This window comes from Myotis daubentonii, chromosome 5 (genome assembly GCF_963259705.1).
Source record: "Myotis daubentonii chromosome 5, mMyoDau2.1, whole genome shotgun sequence".
Lineage (NCBI taxonomy): Eukaryota > Metazoa > Chordata > Mammalia > Chiroptera > Vespertilionidae > Myotis > Myotis daubentonii.
Window position 1 is genome coordinate 88274807 of NC_081844.1, and position 17378 is coordinate 88292184.

Genomic DNA, 17378 nt, shown 5'->3' on the forward strand with positions numbered 1-17378 from the left:
CATGACCCAGACAGGGCCTGCAACCTGCAACCAGAATCGAACCAGGGACCCTTGGGTCTGCAGGTCGACGCTTTATCCACTAAGAAAAACCAGCTAGGGCAATTTCTTAAGTACCTTTTTATTTTATAACCATTTTTTAAATGTCTTTGTTTTGTTTGAGTAAGATGACAGGCTCATTTGATTTATAGAATTCCCTCATTTCAGATTGTAGTACGCTGATTGCTTCCTCTTGGTTTCATTTAATTTATAACAAGCTTTATATGCAGTTAGGAATTAAGGAAGCATCTCAAGGGACTTACATAGTTCTCATTAGACCCTACCACGTATACATGACTCTCAACTATGTGCAATTCTCAAGGCACCCTGAATACAGTCAGTTATCAGACTTATCTACCTGCTCTTTCCTCTTCTTTCACTCTTCCTACCATCCATCAGGTTTAGACACAAGAGGGCAGAGCACACTCTCAGGTTGGGCTTTCTGAATGAGCCTGCAGTGAGCTACCACCAGGTCCCAGAATCCTTTGGAAACAATTTGCATGTACACGCCCAAGGAAAAGCCCATAAAAAGAGCCACATTCCAATTTACCGTCCCTCAATTGTTAACACCACAAGCCCACAAATGGCATTACTTGTGCTAAAGCTCATGATACCAAACCTAAACTTAATATCTGACCTAATTGCAGTTGTGACCTTTACTGGGAATATAATCTCGGTCAACCAGTCTGGAATTCTCTGGGCAACATTCTTTGTCCCTGGAGCGCTTCTCTCTTCCCCCCTGGATGAAAAGGCAACCTGCATGATAAGACCTTTGCCTGCCTCTCCCGAAAAAAAGGATGTCCTGGCCTAGAAATGCTGGTTTATTTTCTTTTGTTAATAGCTCCCTAGCCCCACCTTTCTTCCTATAAAAGCTTTCCGTTTTGCACGACCCCTAAGAGCGCTGTTGTAGTTGCTAGCTGGGATGCTGCCCAATCCATGAATCACTTATAAAGCCAATCAGTTCTTCAAATTTAAGGAAGTACCATATGATTTCACTCATAAGTGGAATCTAATGAACAAAATAAACTAACAGACAAAGTAGAAACTCATAGGTAGAGAACAGACTGACAGTTGTCAAAGGGGAAGGGAGCTGGGGGACTGGATGAAAAAGGTGAAGGGATTAAACAACAACAACAAAAAAATACAAAACAAAACATAACAAACAAAAAAACCCATCATAGACACAGACAACAGTATGGTGATTACCAGAGGGAAAGGAGGATGGAGGGAGGTGGCAGAGGGTAAATGGGGGTAAATGGTGACAGAAGGAGATTTGAGTTGTGGTGGTAAACACACAATGTAATATGCAGATGATGTATTATAGAATTGTATACCTGAAACCTATATAATTTTATTGACCAATGTCACCCCCAATAAATTAAATGAAAAAGTCTTCAAATATACTCAGTTGAATTTTGTTCTAACAAAATCCTTCTTTATCGGTTTCCCATCTTGGTAAGGATTGCTTGAGTAATGTAATTTAGAAGGTTTTCCATTTTTATAGAATTCTATTTTTAAGAGATTTCAAAGCAAGAATTATCCACCCACCCCAAATCAGTGTGTAGACTTTTTTTGGTGTGTGTTTTCATTCTATCTGGGTTGTCTCACCCTGAAAAATAAAATATCAGGTATCCAATAACCCTACCCTGCTCTTTAGGTATTAAGCCAGGCATGGAGATGATTTGAAAGTCAGTACAATTTATTACCTTCTCTGCCAGGGACAGCACAGTGCTGGCCTGAATTATGGCCACTTGTTCTTCATTTCTTAAATTCTGTGAAAAAAGACAGAAAAAAAATAAGCTGAAGACACTTCAGATATTTACATTATCAGAAAATATTGCCTAAGTGCTTGCCACAGACACAAATGCATGGAACCTTAACAAATGTCCTATTTAGTAATAATTCTTCACAAAGAGTTCATTCAAAATCTATAAAAAGTATATTGTTTCTTTATACCCCTCAAACACTGACTTGGTTTTGTTTCACTATAAGCATACTTCATTAATAGTCATGCTATAAGAAGAGCATAAACCAAAATGAAATAAACCGTAATCTCTGCATAGCAGTTTCATGCGATTTCATTGATAACGTTCTCCCCTTTGACAGTTGTTTAAGGGAAAAAATGGTGTAACTTCTCAACCGACATGTATCATTCATCTAACATCTCAATGAACAGTCCTCCCACTGAATTAATATGCCTTGACCCTGCCTGGAAGGTGTTTTTAAAAAGAAAAAGGACTATAGCTTCCTGGTCCATTTTTATGTGGCTGCCACCAACCCTACTATTTAGCACCATTTGCAATTGCATGACTGATTAATTTCACGCTGGATGCCTCCAAGCAACAGTCAGAAGACAATCAGCTTTAATCACTGCAGATGTGGTTGGCATTCACATCAGAAACCTGCTCCCGAAGAGCATTTTACCAGTTCCCATTTCTGTCACTGCCTTCCAGAAATCCTTACAATCCTTTAGCCAAGTTGTCCCATAAACTGCTGATTCTCTCTGGAGAGCTACATCCTTCGGTGACCATGGCATCCCACCTGCTATTATTTCACAGGCGACACATGGGCAAGGATTTCTTGCCTCTTGTTAGGCAAATTCAATGCTTTCCTGCGCTTATTTAATTCATACTTACCCCGTTGTCCCCCAGGATATCAAGCTGCTTTATGAGATCTGGGATGTTCACATCCTGCAAAGTCAAGGAGATACACTCAAGTCAAAGACACAAATGTGGCTTCCCATTTTCCCAGTGTCCCACGCCTAATACAGAGAAGACATTTTAACCCTGTAATTCCTTGGGTTTTCAAGGAGGCACGCCGGGTTTTAAATTTCCACTGTGCTTCTTATAAGCTGTGTGAATTTTGGAAAACTACTTAACAGTTCATTCTCAATTTTGCCAACTGCAAAATGAAGGTAAAAAAATACCTCCTTCATAGGCTGATCTTGAGGAGAAACAGATTATGTCCAAAAGAGTCTAGAATGTAGTGAAGGTTTACATTAACTCATTAACTTTTTCATAATAGTTGTCCATTTGTTTCAGTCATGGTAGACTTCAGGTATAAAGAAAAATAATAGGTAGTAAATATAAATAATGAACCAACTTCATTTTAATTAATGGAATTCTGAGTTGGTTGAGATTTTGACTGCCACATAAACTGTAATGCAGTCCTTCCTTCTTTTAATTGAGCTTTAATTTCATCTTTTGGAAACAGCTGATTTTTACTATAATCCTTGCATCACTTTAAAGCAAGTAAACTCCACTGCAAAGAGTTCCTTTGGATATACACTGAGTGGCCAGATTATTATAACTCAGTGTATACTAATCAGTACAATGAAGTGAATTAATTATGCAAATAATAATAAAACCTTGAGAGTATTTGCTTAGGAAGTTTTCAATATTCAGTATTTTTGGAAGTGTCAATGAAGTACTGATGGGGTGGTCATACTAATCTGGCCACTCAGTGTAAATGACATCCATTGGGTAAGGTAGTTTATGATTTATCGAAAGAAAAAAGTATCCAAGGAAAAGATGAAGCAAAGTACTTTTCATATTTAATTAGAGCTGAATAAAAAATTGCTTTGCTTTACAAATTTTCATGTAGCTCAGAAGGCCAGAGTTTAAACATTGTGAAAGTGGTTGAAGATGGAAGTCAAGGAAGCACGATTTTACTACCTCATCCCCTCCTCCTACCCCACACTTTTTACCTCATTAGTACCACTTTCTCCTCTTATGTTCAAAGGCAGTATAGCAGATCCTACCACAGGGGAAAGTCTAGCTCATTCTCATCGGCAGAGAGAAGGCAACTAACGCAGGATATTTGGCAGCTCAAAGTGGGAGCAGGAAGGGCCATGCAGAAGGTAAGGAGAGGCCAGGAATAGCGGGAGGCTTCCCAGTTTTACTTCTGGAATAGATATTTGCCATGTGATTTCATTACACTGAAGGACAATATTGATCCCAGGAGATGGAGCCAGCTCCATTCAACCTTAATATTATTTACAATGTAATCCAGTATCACTACAGATAGAAGTATACTTTGTCAAACTGAGCAATATGTTATAAACTTTCAAAAGAGAAATCTTCCCTAAATTAAACATACCTAAAGAGGTGCTGAACTAGACAATTTCAAGGTCTCTTTTAATGCTGAAATTCCAAGATTATGAATTCCACAGCACTTACAGCCAACATCACAACAGAGAGACTCAACAAGTACATTTTTATCTAGCATACTTGAAATATGTTTACTGAAGTACTGAATTCATTGAATATTTCCTCGAGATAATTAAAGGTCATTATTTTAATACTAGAGGCCCGGTGCATGAATTCATGCACCAGTGGGAGTCCCTCGGCCTGGCCTGCAGGATCAGGCCGAAACCGGCTCTCCGACATCCCCCGAGTGGTCCCGGATTGTGACAGGGTGCAGGCCAGGCTGAGGGACCCCACCGGTGCACAATCAGGGCTGGGGAAGGACGTGGGAGGTTGGCCAGCTGGGAAGGGACTGCAGGAGGGCTCCAGGGCATGTCTGGCCCATCTCGCTCAGTCCTGATCAGCAGGACCCCAGCAGCAAGCTAACCTACCAGTTGGAGCGTCTGCCCCCTGGTGGTCAGTGCATGTCATAGCGAGCAGTTGAGTGGCCTTAGCATATGATTAGCATATTACACTTTGATTGGTTGAACGGACAACTGGACACTTAGCACATTAGGCTTTTATTATATAGGATTTTGAATTCATATTCTTTGCTACTCTGTTCTAAATAATCATGGCTTCCTGTGTTCTTTGTTGTTATATTTCACACATCTGTCACACATTTATTTTATGTTCTATTGATTTTCCAATGGACATGACTACTTTCAATTAGTACCCGGTTTGTATCAAAATGACATCCAGTGACCAAAAGATGAAAGTCATGAGCAACCTCCCCTTTTCCAATTCCCAGTTTTTCCACTTTCTTACAAACATAAAACATCAAATATCTGCCTACCTTGACACCTTCTTTCATACAGTAGATCTGGAGAGCACTCACACCATCTGAGAATGGGTGAATTTGTAGATTAAATGGAGGGGACCGTCTCTCTCTTTCCTTGAAATACAGTGGAGAATATATGGGCATTAAAAAAAAGCAACAACTGATTAAACACTAAACCAGTTGTCTGCTATTTCAGCAGTGTATCAATATGACATTTGGGAAAAAAAGAGAACTCAAGATGTTCATGCTTAAATTTAATGGAAATGACTGATTAGTCAACAAAGGTATGGAAGGGAATTTATAGATGGTGTCATCCAATCTTGCAAATGTTTTTGATCAGGGAAATGTGGGAAGTGGGGTTGCAAGTCAAACTATCTGAACATTTAGAGCTTTTAGGTATCACAAAGAGTTATCTTTTGACCATGAAGTTTTATGGCAGCTAACAGACTTTTGCATATTCAATCAGCTCAAGCTTTATGAATAATGTGCTGTATATGGGCTACCAAAGACAACTCTTTTTCATTGAAGCATACTGACTACTAACTCTATCCAGACCTAATTTGAAAGGATCTCAAGAAGAAATTGTTGGCAGAATAAGAGAAATTAAATAAGAATGTTTCTTATCCTTTACATTTCAACATACATTCAACCAGATCCTAAGCCAGATTCTGCATGATACAATCAAAATCTTATTTGATTGATATGTTTTACTTAAAAAACAAAAACACAATTCTGAAATTTGGTGAGATTAACCAAAGTATTTCTCAAAACAAGTTACCTTGCTTCTTAGCTTTTGGCATAAATGCATTATAGACTAAAAAAGTTGACTGAGAAATTCAAATGTCTAATGATAAAATAATTCTGCATATAGTACACTTTGAAATATAAGTTTTAAGGTGACTTTTTTCAAGTCAGAATTAAATGAAGAATGGAAATGATTATTGAAAAGCAATGAATCATTGATGAAGTTTGAAATTGCTTCTTTAAATTATTTAAAGTCTATTCATTAGTCTTGTTCATCAAGGCATTAATAGTGTTGAAAAAATACAGTATCTGGGCAGACATCCTGAATTGCATCAATGCTTTACCACTCACTAATCATAGGACTTGGGCAATGGATTCAACCTCACTTGCCTCATCTATAAAACCTGGATTGTGGTTGTGAGGTCCAATGAGAGTATGCAGCTGAAATGCTTAATTCAGCACCTCACACATAGCACGTGCTCCATGTGTGTTAGCTATTATGATTATTATCATCATTATGATCATCATTTCCTTACTTCTAGCTCTAGGTTTCGAAACTCCAGCAGTTCATTCTGGTCTCTGGCATCCTGCAGTTCCTGTTGTAAGCGGTGATTTTCTGCCTCCTGCTTTTCTATCTAATAAAGTAAATCCTCAAGTTAGGAGAACATTGCCAATACAACTTTGCGAAGCAAGCATAGATAGCATTCATTTACTCAGTGAATAAACCATCTTTCTAGACCATGAAAAAAAAATCCCAAGTAGATGTGACTACGGCAAGTCTTTGGCTTTCCTTCCAGTTATCCTTCGGTTGAGTTTTTCAGGTCATAGAGGAAAACGCCAGAGGACACCTCCATTCATTGAGATAAAGTCTAGATAGAGACCCTGTGAGTAGTGAATCTGAGGGTACTCATTATGGCTTTGCTGGGGATCCCAGAAGTAGACTGAATGGGGTAAATAATGGAATCTTATACCTCTTATTTCTGGAGTTACAAGTTGTCGGGAAAATAATTTTTAAAAAACATCTCTGATCATATATAAACTTTGCTGAATTCCAGTTACCTTCAGAGTAAAGCCAAACTTCTCAATATGGAATTTAAAAACCTTGATATTCTGGTTACCAGGTAGCTTTCCAGTTTTAGATGTTATCACTCTCATCTCAACACATTCACACACTCACATGAACACATACACACTAGAATCTAGAAACCCAGATCTACTCCATGGACTGACTACTTCAGGAGCTGTCTTTGCTCATCTGTCTGCCTAAGAGGGGTCCCCCACTTCTTTTCTAGGTGAGGAAATTCTACACTTCCTGGAACATCAAGCTCTAACATTTCCTACCGTAAGAGCTTCCATGTCTACCCATCCAGAAATCATAACTCCTCCTCTGTTTTCCTATAGGGCTGTCCAATAGGACTTCTAGTATAACCTGATGAAGCATGGACTTAAGTTGGTTGTGTATGAACATGCCTCGCCCTATAGACAGGGTCCATGTCTACAAGGAATCAACAAATTTCATGATCTGCAAAGGGTTATGGGCTGCCTTTGATATTAGCTATGTGGGTAGACATTTCTCAGTAATTATGTAAAACCTTAAAGTTAGAAATATAAAAAAACAGGGGCTTTTCCCAAGTATACATACTTGAAGTAGGATGCTTTGCTTTATTGTTGTTTCAGTTTTGTTTCACTTTTAAAAATCTGAGCTCAACATTCTGCTTTTAGCCCAAAGAAATCAAGACCAAATGAAATCAGACAGAATACATAATGGGAATTATGTTTTAGATGATAAAGAGATGTAATAGCACATATTACTGGGCATTTCTGAGACTGCTAAAATCCTCTTTTACTCATAGCCTCATGATATACAAAAATTAGAGGGAAATAAAGATGGGAAAATAGTGAGCTGTGTGACATTAATTCAAGTCAATTCAAGTTTTTTACATTAGATTGTTGTGGTCAAGAAAATTTTTGAAAATTTTCAGAAGTTGACTTAGATCTCAAAAATATTCTACTTTCTAGCATCTTGGATTGGGACTAGAGATGGGATATTTGGGGAAATTCCTGATTCTGGTGTTTAGTGCTAGCAAGTAGATAATTGGTTTGTAGGTTGTAATTCACAGACCAGAGCCAATGTCTAATAAGGTTTCTTTGTAGGGACCCTTAACCTTTCTGAGAGTATGAGTTCTCAGTCTTGAAATACCCACCTACTTTGTATCTATCAGCCCTGTCTCTAAACATGCATAAGGTGAGATAGGATGTCCTAACTTTGCCAGGCCATAGGGGAAGGAGGACAAGTACTAGTATCTTTCCTTTCTTTGTGGTTAATTTCTATTACTTGTCAAAGCTAGGAACTATTGGCAGAAATTATTCTAAGATAATTTCTATATAATTTTGGGTAGACCTACAGAATTATTTCCCTTATTCCAATGGGCTTTCAACTTCTATTTTTGTCAAGAAAAATATAAAGGATTATGTTGCAATATTTAAATTATATTCCTGGAAAGTAAACACCAAAGGAAAAGCCACCTTTGAACTTAAAATGATCTGTTATATTTCATTGCCCCAAATCAAAATAACCCACCATCTGGGACTAAACTAGGCTTTTGCATCTTGATTTGTTGAACAAAATCCTCGACATGAAATTTTGTGCTTTGGAGGAATCTTTTCAAAAGTTCTTTTATTAAAAAAAAAATTAACAGCCAAGTTGAGCAAAAAGACTAAAAGTGAAAACTGTCTGTGATAGGTTGCAGCATGGACTTGGAGTCATAACCGGTCACTTCCTTGCACAAAATAACAAGTCCTATTCATAGTGTGCTTTTTGTAGATGGACAACCACATAGGATGTGTGCACGTGTGGGTGTGTATATATATATATATGTATGTACAGCATATATACAGTATATATATATATATATATATATGGTTAACACATCAATAGGTGTCAGGGATCACATCCTTTTGCGTTGGCGCAACGCCCAGCACAGAGCCATGCACACGTGCCACTCCACTGATGGTGATGGCGGTGACAGGGATGCAGTCGAGCACGCAGCAGAGGAGAATACAGCACCGAGAAGCCGCCCCTTCCCCTGGCCCCTGTGCCACTCCTGAGAGGACCCCTGCTGCTCCTGGATCTCTCATCATTGTCTCCTCTGCCCCACTAGGGTATTGCGCCCAACATACCTTTTCTAAAAGCTCCTGGTTTCTCTTAATGAAAAGTTGTTTATCTTCTACCCAGTGTGAATCCTGTTTGACAAAGAATATCGCGCAGTCAGCATTTCAGAGTGGCACGAAAGAGCCTGTGTTGTCAAACCACTTTGCCAGAGCCGTCTTCTTTTCACCCAGTTTGTTTGCCTGCCAACCACTGGTAAATGACACCCACCCCTGCCAGCTCCTTATTCAAAGACAACTGGGGCCAAAGCTGCCAGGGAAATTGAACCCCCTTTTCATTGTCACTCACTACCTCTACCTTTTTCAGTCTGAATAATCCAGGACCAGCCTTTTGGGGACTCAGAAGTGACCACAGAGGCAAAGAGTGACAAGGGTCAGAATGCACACAGGCTAGATACATATGGATGGAAAAACATTAAAATGCAGAACCATAAATGTAGCGGAGAGGCAACGAATGCAGCTGCAGGGGTGGGTCCTTGTCTTAGCAGTGTATGACCACCCGAGGCTATTGGTACAGGGCTTCTCTTCCTCTGGCATTCTCCCTCTTGCCCAACCTCATTCGCTGTTGTGGCTGGGTTCACGCTCTGGCCAGAAAAACACCAGGGACAGAAACACAGCGCTGAACATTCTGACACATTTGAGAAAGGTCACTGTGGAGAGCCAAGCCATGTCCTGGGTGTGGCCCATGCACAAGGGTGATCTAGAGGAAGGTCAGATCGAATGGCCAGCAAACCAAATGCCTACCTGCCCTTTCTGAGCCAGAGTCGCTTCCAGATCTTCAATTTTGGCTTTATACCTTAGCACCTCTGCTTGGAGCTGTTCTTGAGCCTAGTGAAATCAAAAATCCAGAACTCAGTAAGTAAAATGGTAACTCAATATTTTTCTTCCCCTCATCTTCCTTGATTAGAACTCAACAAGGAAAAAAAGAAGAAGAAGAACATTCTACGACCAAAGAATCCCATAAAACTATTTTTGTGATCTAATTTATTGCTTAAAACTTTCAGGGGCTCCTTTTGCCATTGGGTTAAAATTCAAGCTCTTTAGTTTGGGACTTGAGATTTCCTGTTATTTTTCCAATCTTTTCCCACTGTTCAGGAACACCACAGTCCACCCCTTACCTGCTGGTGATCTCTCATCTCCTAAATATGCTTTGTGACTCTCCAGCTTGCTCTCATTTGAAAAGCCTTCTCCCATTTTGCCTCTCCAAAATCTTTCCATTCATTCAGAGCCAACTTTGTGACCTAAATCTAAATCCAAATCCAAGTATTTATGTATGTATGAGTCCATGTATATGTCAAGTGTTGTGTGTATTAATAATTTTGAACACTAATCTTTAAAGGAATAACCCTACTTCATTTAGTGTAGTAATTTATTCTTAGATATTCTTGTATTTTCTGTTTACGATTCTATTTTCTGCAAAACTTAGGTTTTGTTTTTTCTGAACATACATATATTTTTCTCTTCTCTTATGATCTGCATAAATTCTTTGTTACAAAGATGAATAAAGTCGGGAATGGTAGGTATCCTTTCCTTATTCCTTATTGAGAGGAGAATATTTATTTGGACTGTTAAGGATTATCTTTATCTTTATCAGGTTAAAAAAATGCCAAGCTTAATTTTGCTAAGAACTTTTTTAACTTTGAATGGGTGTTGAGTATACTTTATTATTTTTTTTCTTGCATCGAAATAATTTTATCTTTTGTTTTCATTGATACTATTTCATCTATATTACATTGTCTATTTTTTCATTTCTACTTCTTTGATTTTATTGTGTTGCTTTTTCCAACATCTTGATTCATTTTAGACTATTTTGCTTTGCATGGTAAGTGTTTTTTTTTATTTTATTCTAATAGCCAGAGATAAAGCTAAACTTTTATTTAGATGGGAAAGTGAGGTAAGAGTAAAACAACTAATTTCTATATGACCAGCTCTCCAAAACACAAGGCATATGCTAGTATTTTAATTGGCAATACTATGTTAGCTAGAATGCTTAATAAATGCTGATAATGAAAACCACAACTATTATAGCTATAGGACATAAATATGAAGGCGTACACATACACCCCATTCTGATGATTGCTTTTTTTGTAAACAAGTTTACTCATATGCATGTATGTGCATGTATATATGTCACCACTTAAAAATATATAACTACTAGGGGCCCGGTGCACGAAATTCGTGCACTGGGTGTGTGTGGGGGAGGGGGAGTGTCCCTCAGCCCAGTCTGCCCCCTCTCACATACTGGGAGCCCTCAGGCGTTGACCCCCATCACCCTCCAATCGCAGGATCGGCCCCTTGCCCAGGCCTGACGCCTCAGACAGAGGTGTCAGGCCTGGGCAGGGGACCCTCATTTCCCCCCATCACTGGTTCTGCCCCCAGCCCAGGCCTGATGCCTCTGGCCCTGGCGTCAGGCCTGGGCAGGGGACCCCCAGACCCCTCCAATTGCTGGCTCTGCCCCTTGCCCAGGCCTGATGCCTCGGCCAGAGGCATAGACCCCCATCACCCTCCCATTGCCTGATCGGCCCCTTGCCCAGGCCTGACACCTCCGCCAGAGGTGTCAGGCTTGGACAGGGGACCCCCATCTCCCCCTGATCACTGGCTCTGGCCCCCGCCCAGGCCTGAGGCCTCTGGCCCAGGAATCATGCCTGGGCAGGGGACCCCCATCTCCCTCTGATCGCTTGCTCCACCCCCCACCCAAGCCTGACACCTCTGACCCAGGCTTCAGGCCTGGGCAAGGGGACCATCATATCCCCCCAATCCCTGGCTCCGCCCCCCCACCCAGGCCTGATGACTCGGCCAGAGGAGTAGACCCTCATCACCCTCCAATCACCAATCACCGGATCGGCCCCTTGACCAGGCCTGAGGCCTCCGGCAGAGGTGTCAGGCCTGGGCAGGGAACCCCCAGCTCCCCGCGGTTGCAGGCTCCGCCCCTGCCCCTGCAGGACGCCTCTGGCCTAGGCGTCCGGCCCGGGCAGCGGGGACCCGCAGCTGCAGCGGCCCGCGATCGTGGGCTTCGCTTTAGGCCCAGGCAAGGGACCCCTAGCTCCCGGGACTGCCAGCTTCGACCATGCCCAGCTCCCATCGCTGGCTCCACCCCTACTTCCTGCTATCACTGGCCAGGGCGGAAAAGGCACCTGATTCTCCGATCATGGCTGGGGGGCAGGGCAAAGGCGGCCCCAGGGCCACCTTTGCCCTGCCCCCCAGCTCTTAGCTCCCTCCTGGGTTTCCGATCACTGTCAGTGGCAGGGGGCTTCTTCCTGCTTTCCCTTTCGCCTCCCTGCATTGTGCCTACATATGCAAATTAGCCACCATCTTGTTGGCAGTTAACTGCCAATCTTAGTTGGCAGTTAATTTGCATATAGCCCTGATTAGCCAATGAAAAGGGTATCATCGTACGCCAATTACCATTTTTCTCTTTTATTAGATAGGATAGGATCTATCCTTTCCCACTAAACAACTAACAGTAGGTCCTACAACACTCCTCAGCATACTCGAGAGCAAGGGTGGGGAACGTCCAGCCCACAGGACGTATGAGGCCCGTGGTGTAGCCCTGCCAAGGCATTAGGGGTGAGTTCATTAAATGTTTGACCAGATATATAGCAGGCTAATTTCTAAGTTGATTATTTTGTAGGGCCCACAAATTATGTTATAAATATCCAAATGGGCCCTTGGCAGAAAAAAGGTTCCCCACCCCTGCTCTAGACCCTGTAAATAGGAAGGAGGATAAAACCACTGGGAGATCACACTCCTTTTTGCCCCTTGTTAATTAATCTCTAGAGCAGTTATGGCAGGGTGGCTCTAACTCTGAACTCAGAAAGACTAGGTTCATATCCTAGCTGTAATCTAAGCTACGTATTCTCATTTTAATTGCGCTACGCTACATTTAAGTCTTTCTAAGATATTATTTCCACTTCTATAAAAGGAAGATAACAAAAGCATTTAATGCATAGGGCTATTTTAGGATTCCATGATATAAATGTATATAAAGTGCTTGGCACAATGCCTGGAACACAGCAAGCACTAAATAAGTGTTAAATATTAGTATTGTGTGTGTTTAGTTTTATATTTTTGAAATAGGCTTATGAGAGGCAATTGTAAAAAATGGAAGGAACATCTGATCCAGTAAGACTTGAGTTGGAATCTCAGTTTCCCACTTATTACCTGTGTGATCTTGGGCAATTCAATGAACCTCTCTCAGCCTCAAATTCCTCTTTTATAAAATACCTGCCTTTGGGAGCCGTCACAAGGATTAAATGAGATATTGGCAGTGGAAATTCTCGGGAGGCTGCTGATGTAATGCTGTGTACTTACTAAGGAAAGAAACTGGCTAACCATTGCTTTTGAAAGACAAAAGTGATTTTTTTCCCCAAGCAAGAAACTGAAAAAATGGATTATCAACATTCAATATTGTCTAGTTTTGAAAATGTTAAGTTTTCAAATAGCAAGATACTCAAGTATCTGAAAGAAACAAAAGCATCGATCCAGGCTGGTTCTAATGTCTCTAGATCCAAGGCTTGTTGACATAAAAGATACAACAGTTCAAAAGCCGCAGAGGAGAGAAGGGCACAGGAAAAGCTACCTTATTGATATTTTTATGTCGGTGAGTTTTTGATGCTGCGAGGGCTGCGTAAAAAGCCAGTTCCGAGCACTCTCCGAGACACACACTAACCTTGGCCTCCCTTTCAGCATCGATGATGCCTCCAGTCTGCTCCTGCAGGAGGGCATATGCTCTTTGGAGAGCCTGGTATTCTTTTGTTAGTTGTCGAAATCGTAGCTCAGATTCTTCAGCTGCTAAACTCTTGAGGTAGAAAAAATTAAAAAAGCCAAAAAATAATTATGCTAAGTTCAGGTCCTGTGTCCAATGTGAAATATTAACCTCCGTCCACTTTAAAAAAATTATCTTTATTGTTTAAAGTATTACAGATGTCCCCTCCCACCCCCCATTGACACCATCCACCTCAATCCTGCCCCCTCCCTGGGCCTTCCCTGCACTATTGTCTGTTCGTGTACTATGCATATATGCACATAAGTTCAGAAGTTAAAGGTTTGTTTGATTTTGAATTCTGTGTGGCTTATTCTTAATTCTAAAGCATGTGGACGGACAAAAATACTGTAGTACTTTAGGAGAGGGTGTTGGGGGCTGGGTCAAAAGGGGAAGGGATTAAGAACTACAAATGGGTGGTTACAAAATAGTCACGGGGATATAAAGTACAGCGTAGGGAACATAGTGAATAATATTGTAATAACTATGGATGGTGCCAGGTGGGTCCTGGAAATATCAGGGGGACACTTTGTAAAGCATATTGTTGTCTAACCACTATGCTGCACACCTGAAACCAATACAAAATAATATTGAAAGTAAACTGTAATTGAAAAATAAAATTTAAAAAAATACTGTAATACTTTCTACCTCAAGAAATGCTTTACTATTTATTTTAACAAGAGAAGCATTTGTTTATACATTTCGAATTATTACCTCTTTGGGCTTGGGTTACAGTCAATCTTGGATCCAAATGAGAAGAATGTGTACCCTGGTTATGTGTCCAAATTTGAGAAAATGATATTCATAATTTTAGACTCACTTGTTTTCAATACATTCATATCCAACAACTTCTTCCCCAGATAAATTATGAAAAACATAGTTTTACAGCTTAAGCTCTCAAACTTCAGAGCACAATACAATCACCAGGGAGTTCTGTGAAAAATGCAGATTTGGGGGTTCCACCCTATAGATCCTGAGTCAGGAGTTGTGTGGTAGGGCCCAGGTGTTTTCATTGTAATTGAACTCCTTAGATGGTTCTGATGAAGGTGGTTGACAGTGCACACTGCTTAACAGTGTCTTAGATTATACCTACAAACTTGTTTCTTGGTTCACAGGTTCCTTCGCTGAAGAATTCGGGGACAGTAACTTTTATTTTGAAAGAAGTTTTCAAGTTACAGAGCTGAACTTTAGAGAATCTTGTAAAAGGGCTACATGACACAAGTGAACAATTTCCTAAGAGGTATCAAAATCAAGTATGGTTTCAAAATTGGTCTGAAGTTTTATTTCACTATTATGAAATCATTTTGTGCTGTTCAAAAAGGAGATACAGACGTGAAATGCTTTTTCTCCCCCTTAAAAGAAAGATTTGGTGACATTATCACCAAAGACTAGAGAAAGGCTTACTTCGTCTAAGTCATCATCGGGAGTAGCTGGTGTTCGGTCTGTTCTGAAAGAGGCCATGGATGATGTCTCTGAGTCCATGGAGTCATCATCATAACCAATAAATGGGTCCAAAACAGGCCTCTAATGGAGGGAAAGTACATATTTACTGACACAGATAAAAGTGGGAAAAGTTGACACATTATTAAAGCACTGTTAACTGGCATACGTGCAAATGATTATAAAAGACACGGATCCTTTAATGCTTCCTTGATGAAATAAAAATATGGATACGACCAGAATAATTCCAATGAATATTTGTCCCGTATTATTCAATTTCTGATATGTTTTGGGAAGCTCACTAATATTGGCTCTCTTCATAGAAGCATCGTAGCCTCTTTTACAGTACATTTTATACCATGATGAGTATATGTCGTTTACTCCTTTCAGTATTTAAAACTAACCAAGGGACTCTGAAAGGCCAGGCATCTCTGTGAAGGGGATTATCAAATTTGAAGTCTTACCACCTAATTCCATAACCAAATGAAACGATGTCCCCAATAAAAACAAAAATCAAACAAATAGACAAATTAAACAATAAGACTTTGTGATTTTATTATTTAATAAGAGGTTACACAGATATTGGTGAATTGGGACTATCATTACCCATAATATTGTGCAAAGTAAATAATGAAAATACATTAATCAGTCACAGGGTAGGTATCAGATGCTAATATTCAGTAAGAGACACTCCATCCTATGTGTCACTTGTACGTTCCTGGAGTGTGACTCTCTCCAACTTGTCAGATAACCCTTTCTATGTCAAGCCTGTGGCTTCCTAACTCAGAGAAGGTCATATGAAAGCAAACCCTTTCAGGTTAGAATGTTTTGGACTGAAAACTGTCAAGAGAAGAGACTTTCTTCTAGTAAATAAAGCCCATGGTTTGAACTTCTCGGGAACACCTGACTTATCACATCTTTGCAGGAAGATTCCTTGGCAAGCCTCACTTCTCTGGCTGTGGCAAAGCCTGCTAACCTAGTTTCCTCATTACCTTAATTGGCTTGGAACTTCTTCTATGCTTTCTTCTGCGGATGAGCTTTTCTCGGTCCTGGAAAACAGACCAAGGACTTTTCAGACCTTGAATTGGTACATTTATCCTTGTAGGTTTTGTTGTTGTTTGTTTTGTTTTGCGTTGCAAAGACAGAGTTGTTTTTCCCAGAGACATTACATATTTCTATTTAAGATAAGATTATATTGCCAGGCTGGTGTGGCTCAGTGGTTGAGCAGCAAACCATCAACCAGGAGGTCCCAGTTCTATTCCTAGTCAGGGCACATGCCTGGGTTGTAAGCTTGACCCCCAGTGGGGGGCATGTGGGAGGCAGCCAATCCATGATTCTCTCTCATCATTGATGTTTCTATCCCTCCCTCCCGCTCCCTGGGGGAAAAAAAAATTATGTTGTGTAAATTTTAGCAACTTTTGGTTTTGATGCTTAAATATTTTCAAAGTAAAGACATTCTACAACTTGTGCTAATAATCTATGTAGATCTGAGAGCCTCACAATGAGGAAGCGTACTGTGTTTCTAATCAGAATCCTTTGTTTTATACTCAAGATCAAGTAGCTCTGAAAATAGTTACTCATATTCTCCCAAAGCACAATGCTGCAGTTTTCTCAAACCCAAAATTACTTTCAATTTAAATGTTGAAAAAATACCATTTCACAACAAAGGAAAGCCTTATTCTTTCTTTCAATCACTTGACAGGCATAGAAAACTACCTTTGACTATTTTTGGGTCCTTGTTCTCACCAGCAGCCTCTGGAGATGGGAACAGTGTCTTGGCTGAAATCATCTAATGCAGTGATTTTCAACCTTATTCATCTCATGGCATATATGAACTAATTACTAAAATTATCTGGCACTAAAAAATATATTTTTTGCCGATAAGACAAAAAAATAGGCATAATTTTGATTCATTCACACCAGATGGCTATTATTGTGTTGGCTGTTGTCATATTTTTATTTGACAACCTTAGAGAGAACAAATCAGTGTCCCTAGTCAGGTATTGCATGTTTCAAAAATTCTTGCAGCACTCTGGTTAAAAATCACTGATCTAGTGGTTTCTGAGGGGTGAGGGTGTGTGTGTGGGGGGGAAGTTCTCGGAATTTTCGGGGAAATGAAAGCATATCTAGAAATAATGATTTCTTGATTCATTCCTGTGAATAGAGATATCCTGGGAATTTGGTGTTCATCTACTAAGTCAGTGGTTCTCAACCTTCCTAATGCCGCGACCCTTTAATACAGTTCCTCATGTTGTGGTGACCC

General features: G+C 40.3%; 1 protein-coding gene across 4 annotated transcripts in view; it reads right to left on the minus strand.

Moving 5' to 3' along the window:
* The window catches only part of JAKMIP2 (janus kinase and microtubule interacting protein 2), a 127323-nt gene that overhangs the window by 15259 nt on the left and 94686 nt on the right, over positions 1–17378 (minus strand). For 2 of the 4 annotated variants that reach the window (XM_059698794.1, XM_059698793.1), the window contains exons 8-16: positions 16108–16164; positions 15080–15199; positions 13583–13711; positions 9658–9741; positions 8926–8988; positions 6282–6380; positions 5017–5115; positions 2673–2726; positions 1743–1808 (exon numbers count right to left, since the gene is read on the minus strand). In XM_059698794.1, the coding sequence (XP_059554777.1) occupies positions 1743–1808; positions 2673–2726; positions 5017–5115; positions 6282–6380; positions 8926–8988; positions 9658–9741; positions 13583–13711; positions 15080–15199; positions 16108–16164 (771 nt within the window). The remainder of the gene's footprint in view (positions 1–1742; positions 1809–2672; positions 2727–5016; positions 5116–6281; positions 6381–8925; positions 8989–9657; positions 9742–13582; positions 13712–15079; positions 15200–16107; positions 16165–17378) is intronic. The other 2 variants (XM_059698795.1, XM_059698796.1) reach the window with 2 other exon arrangements.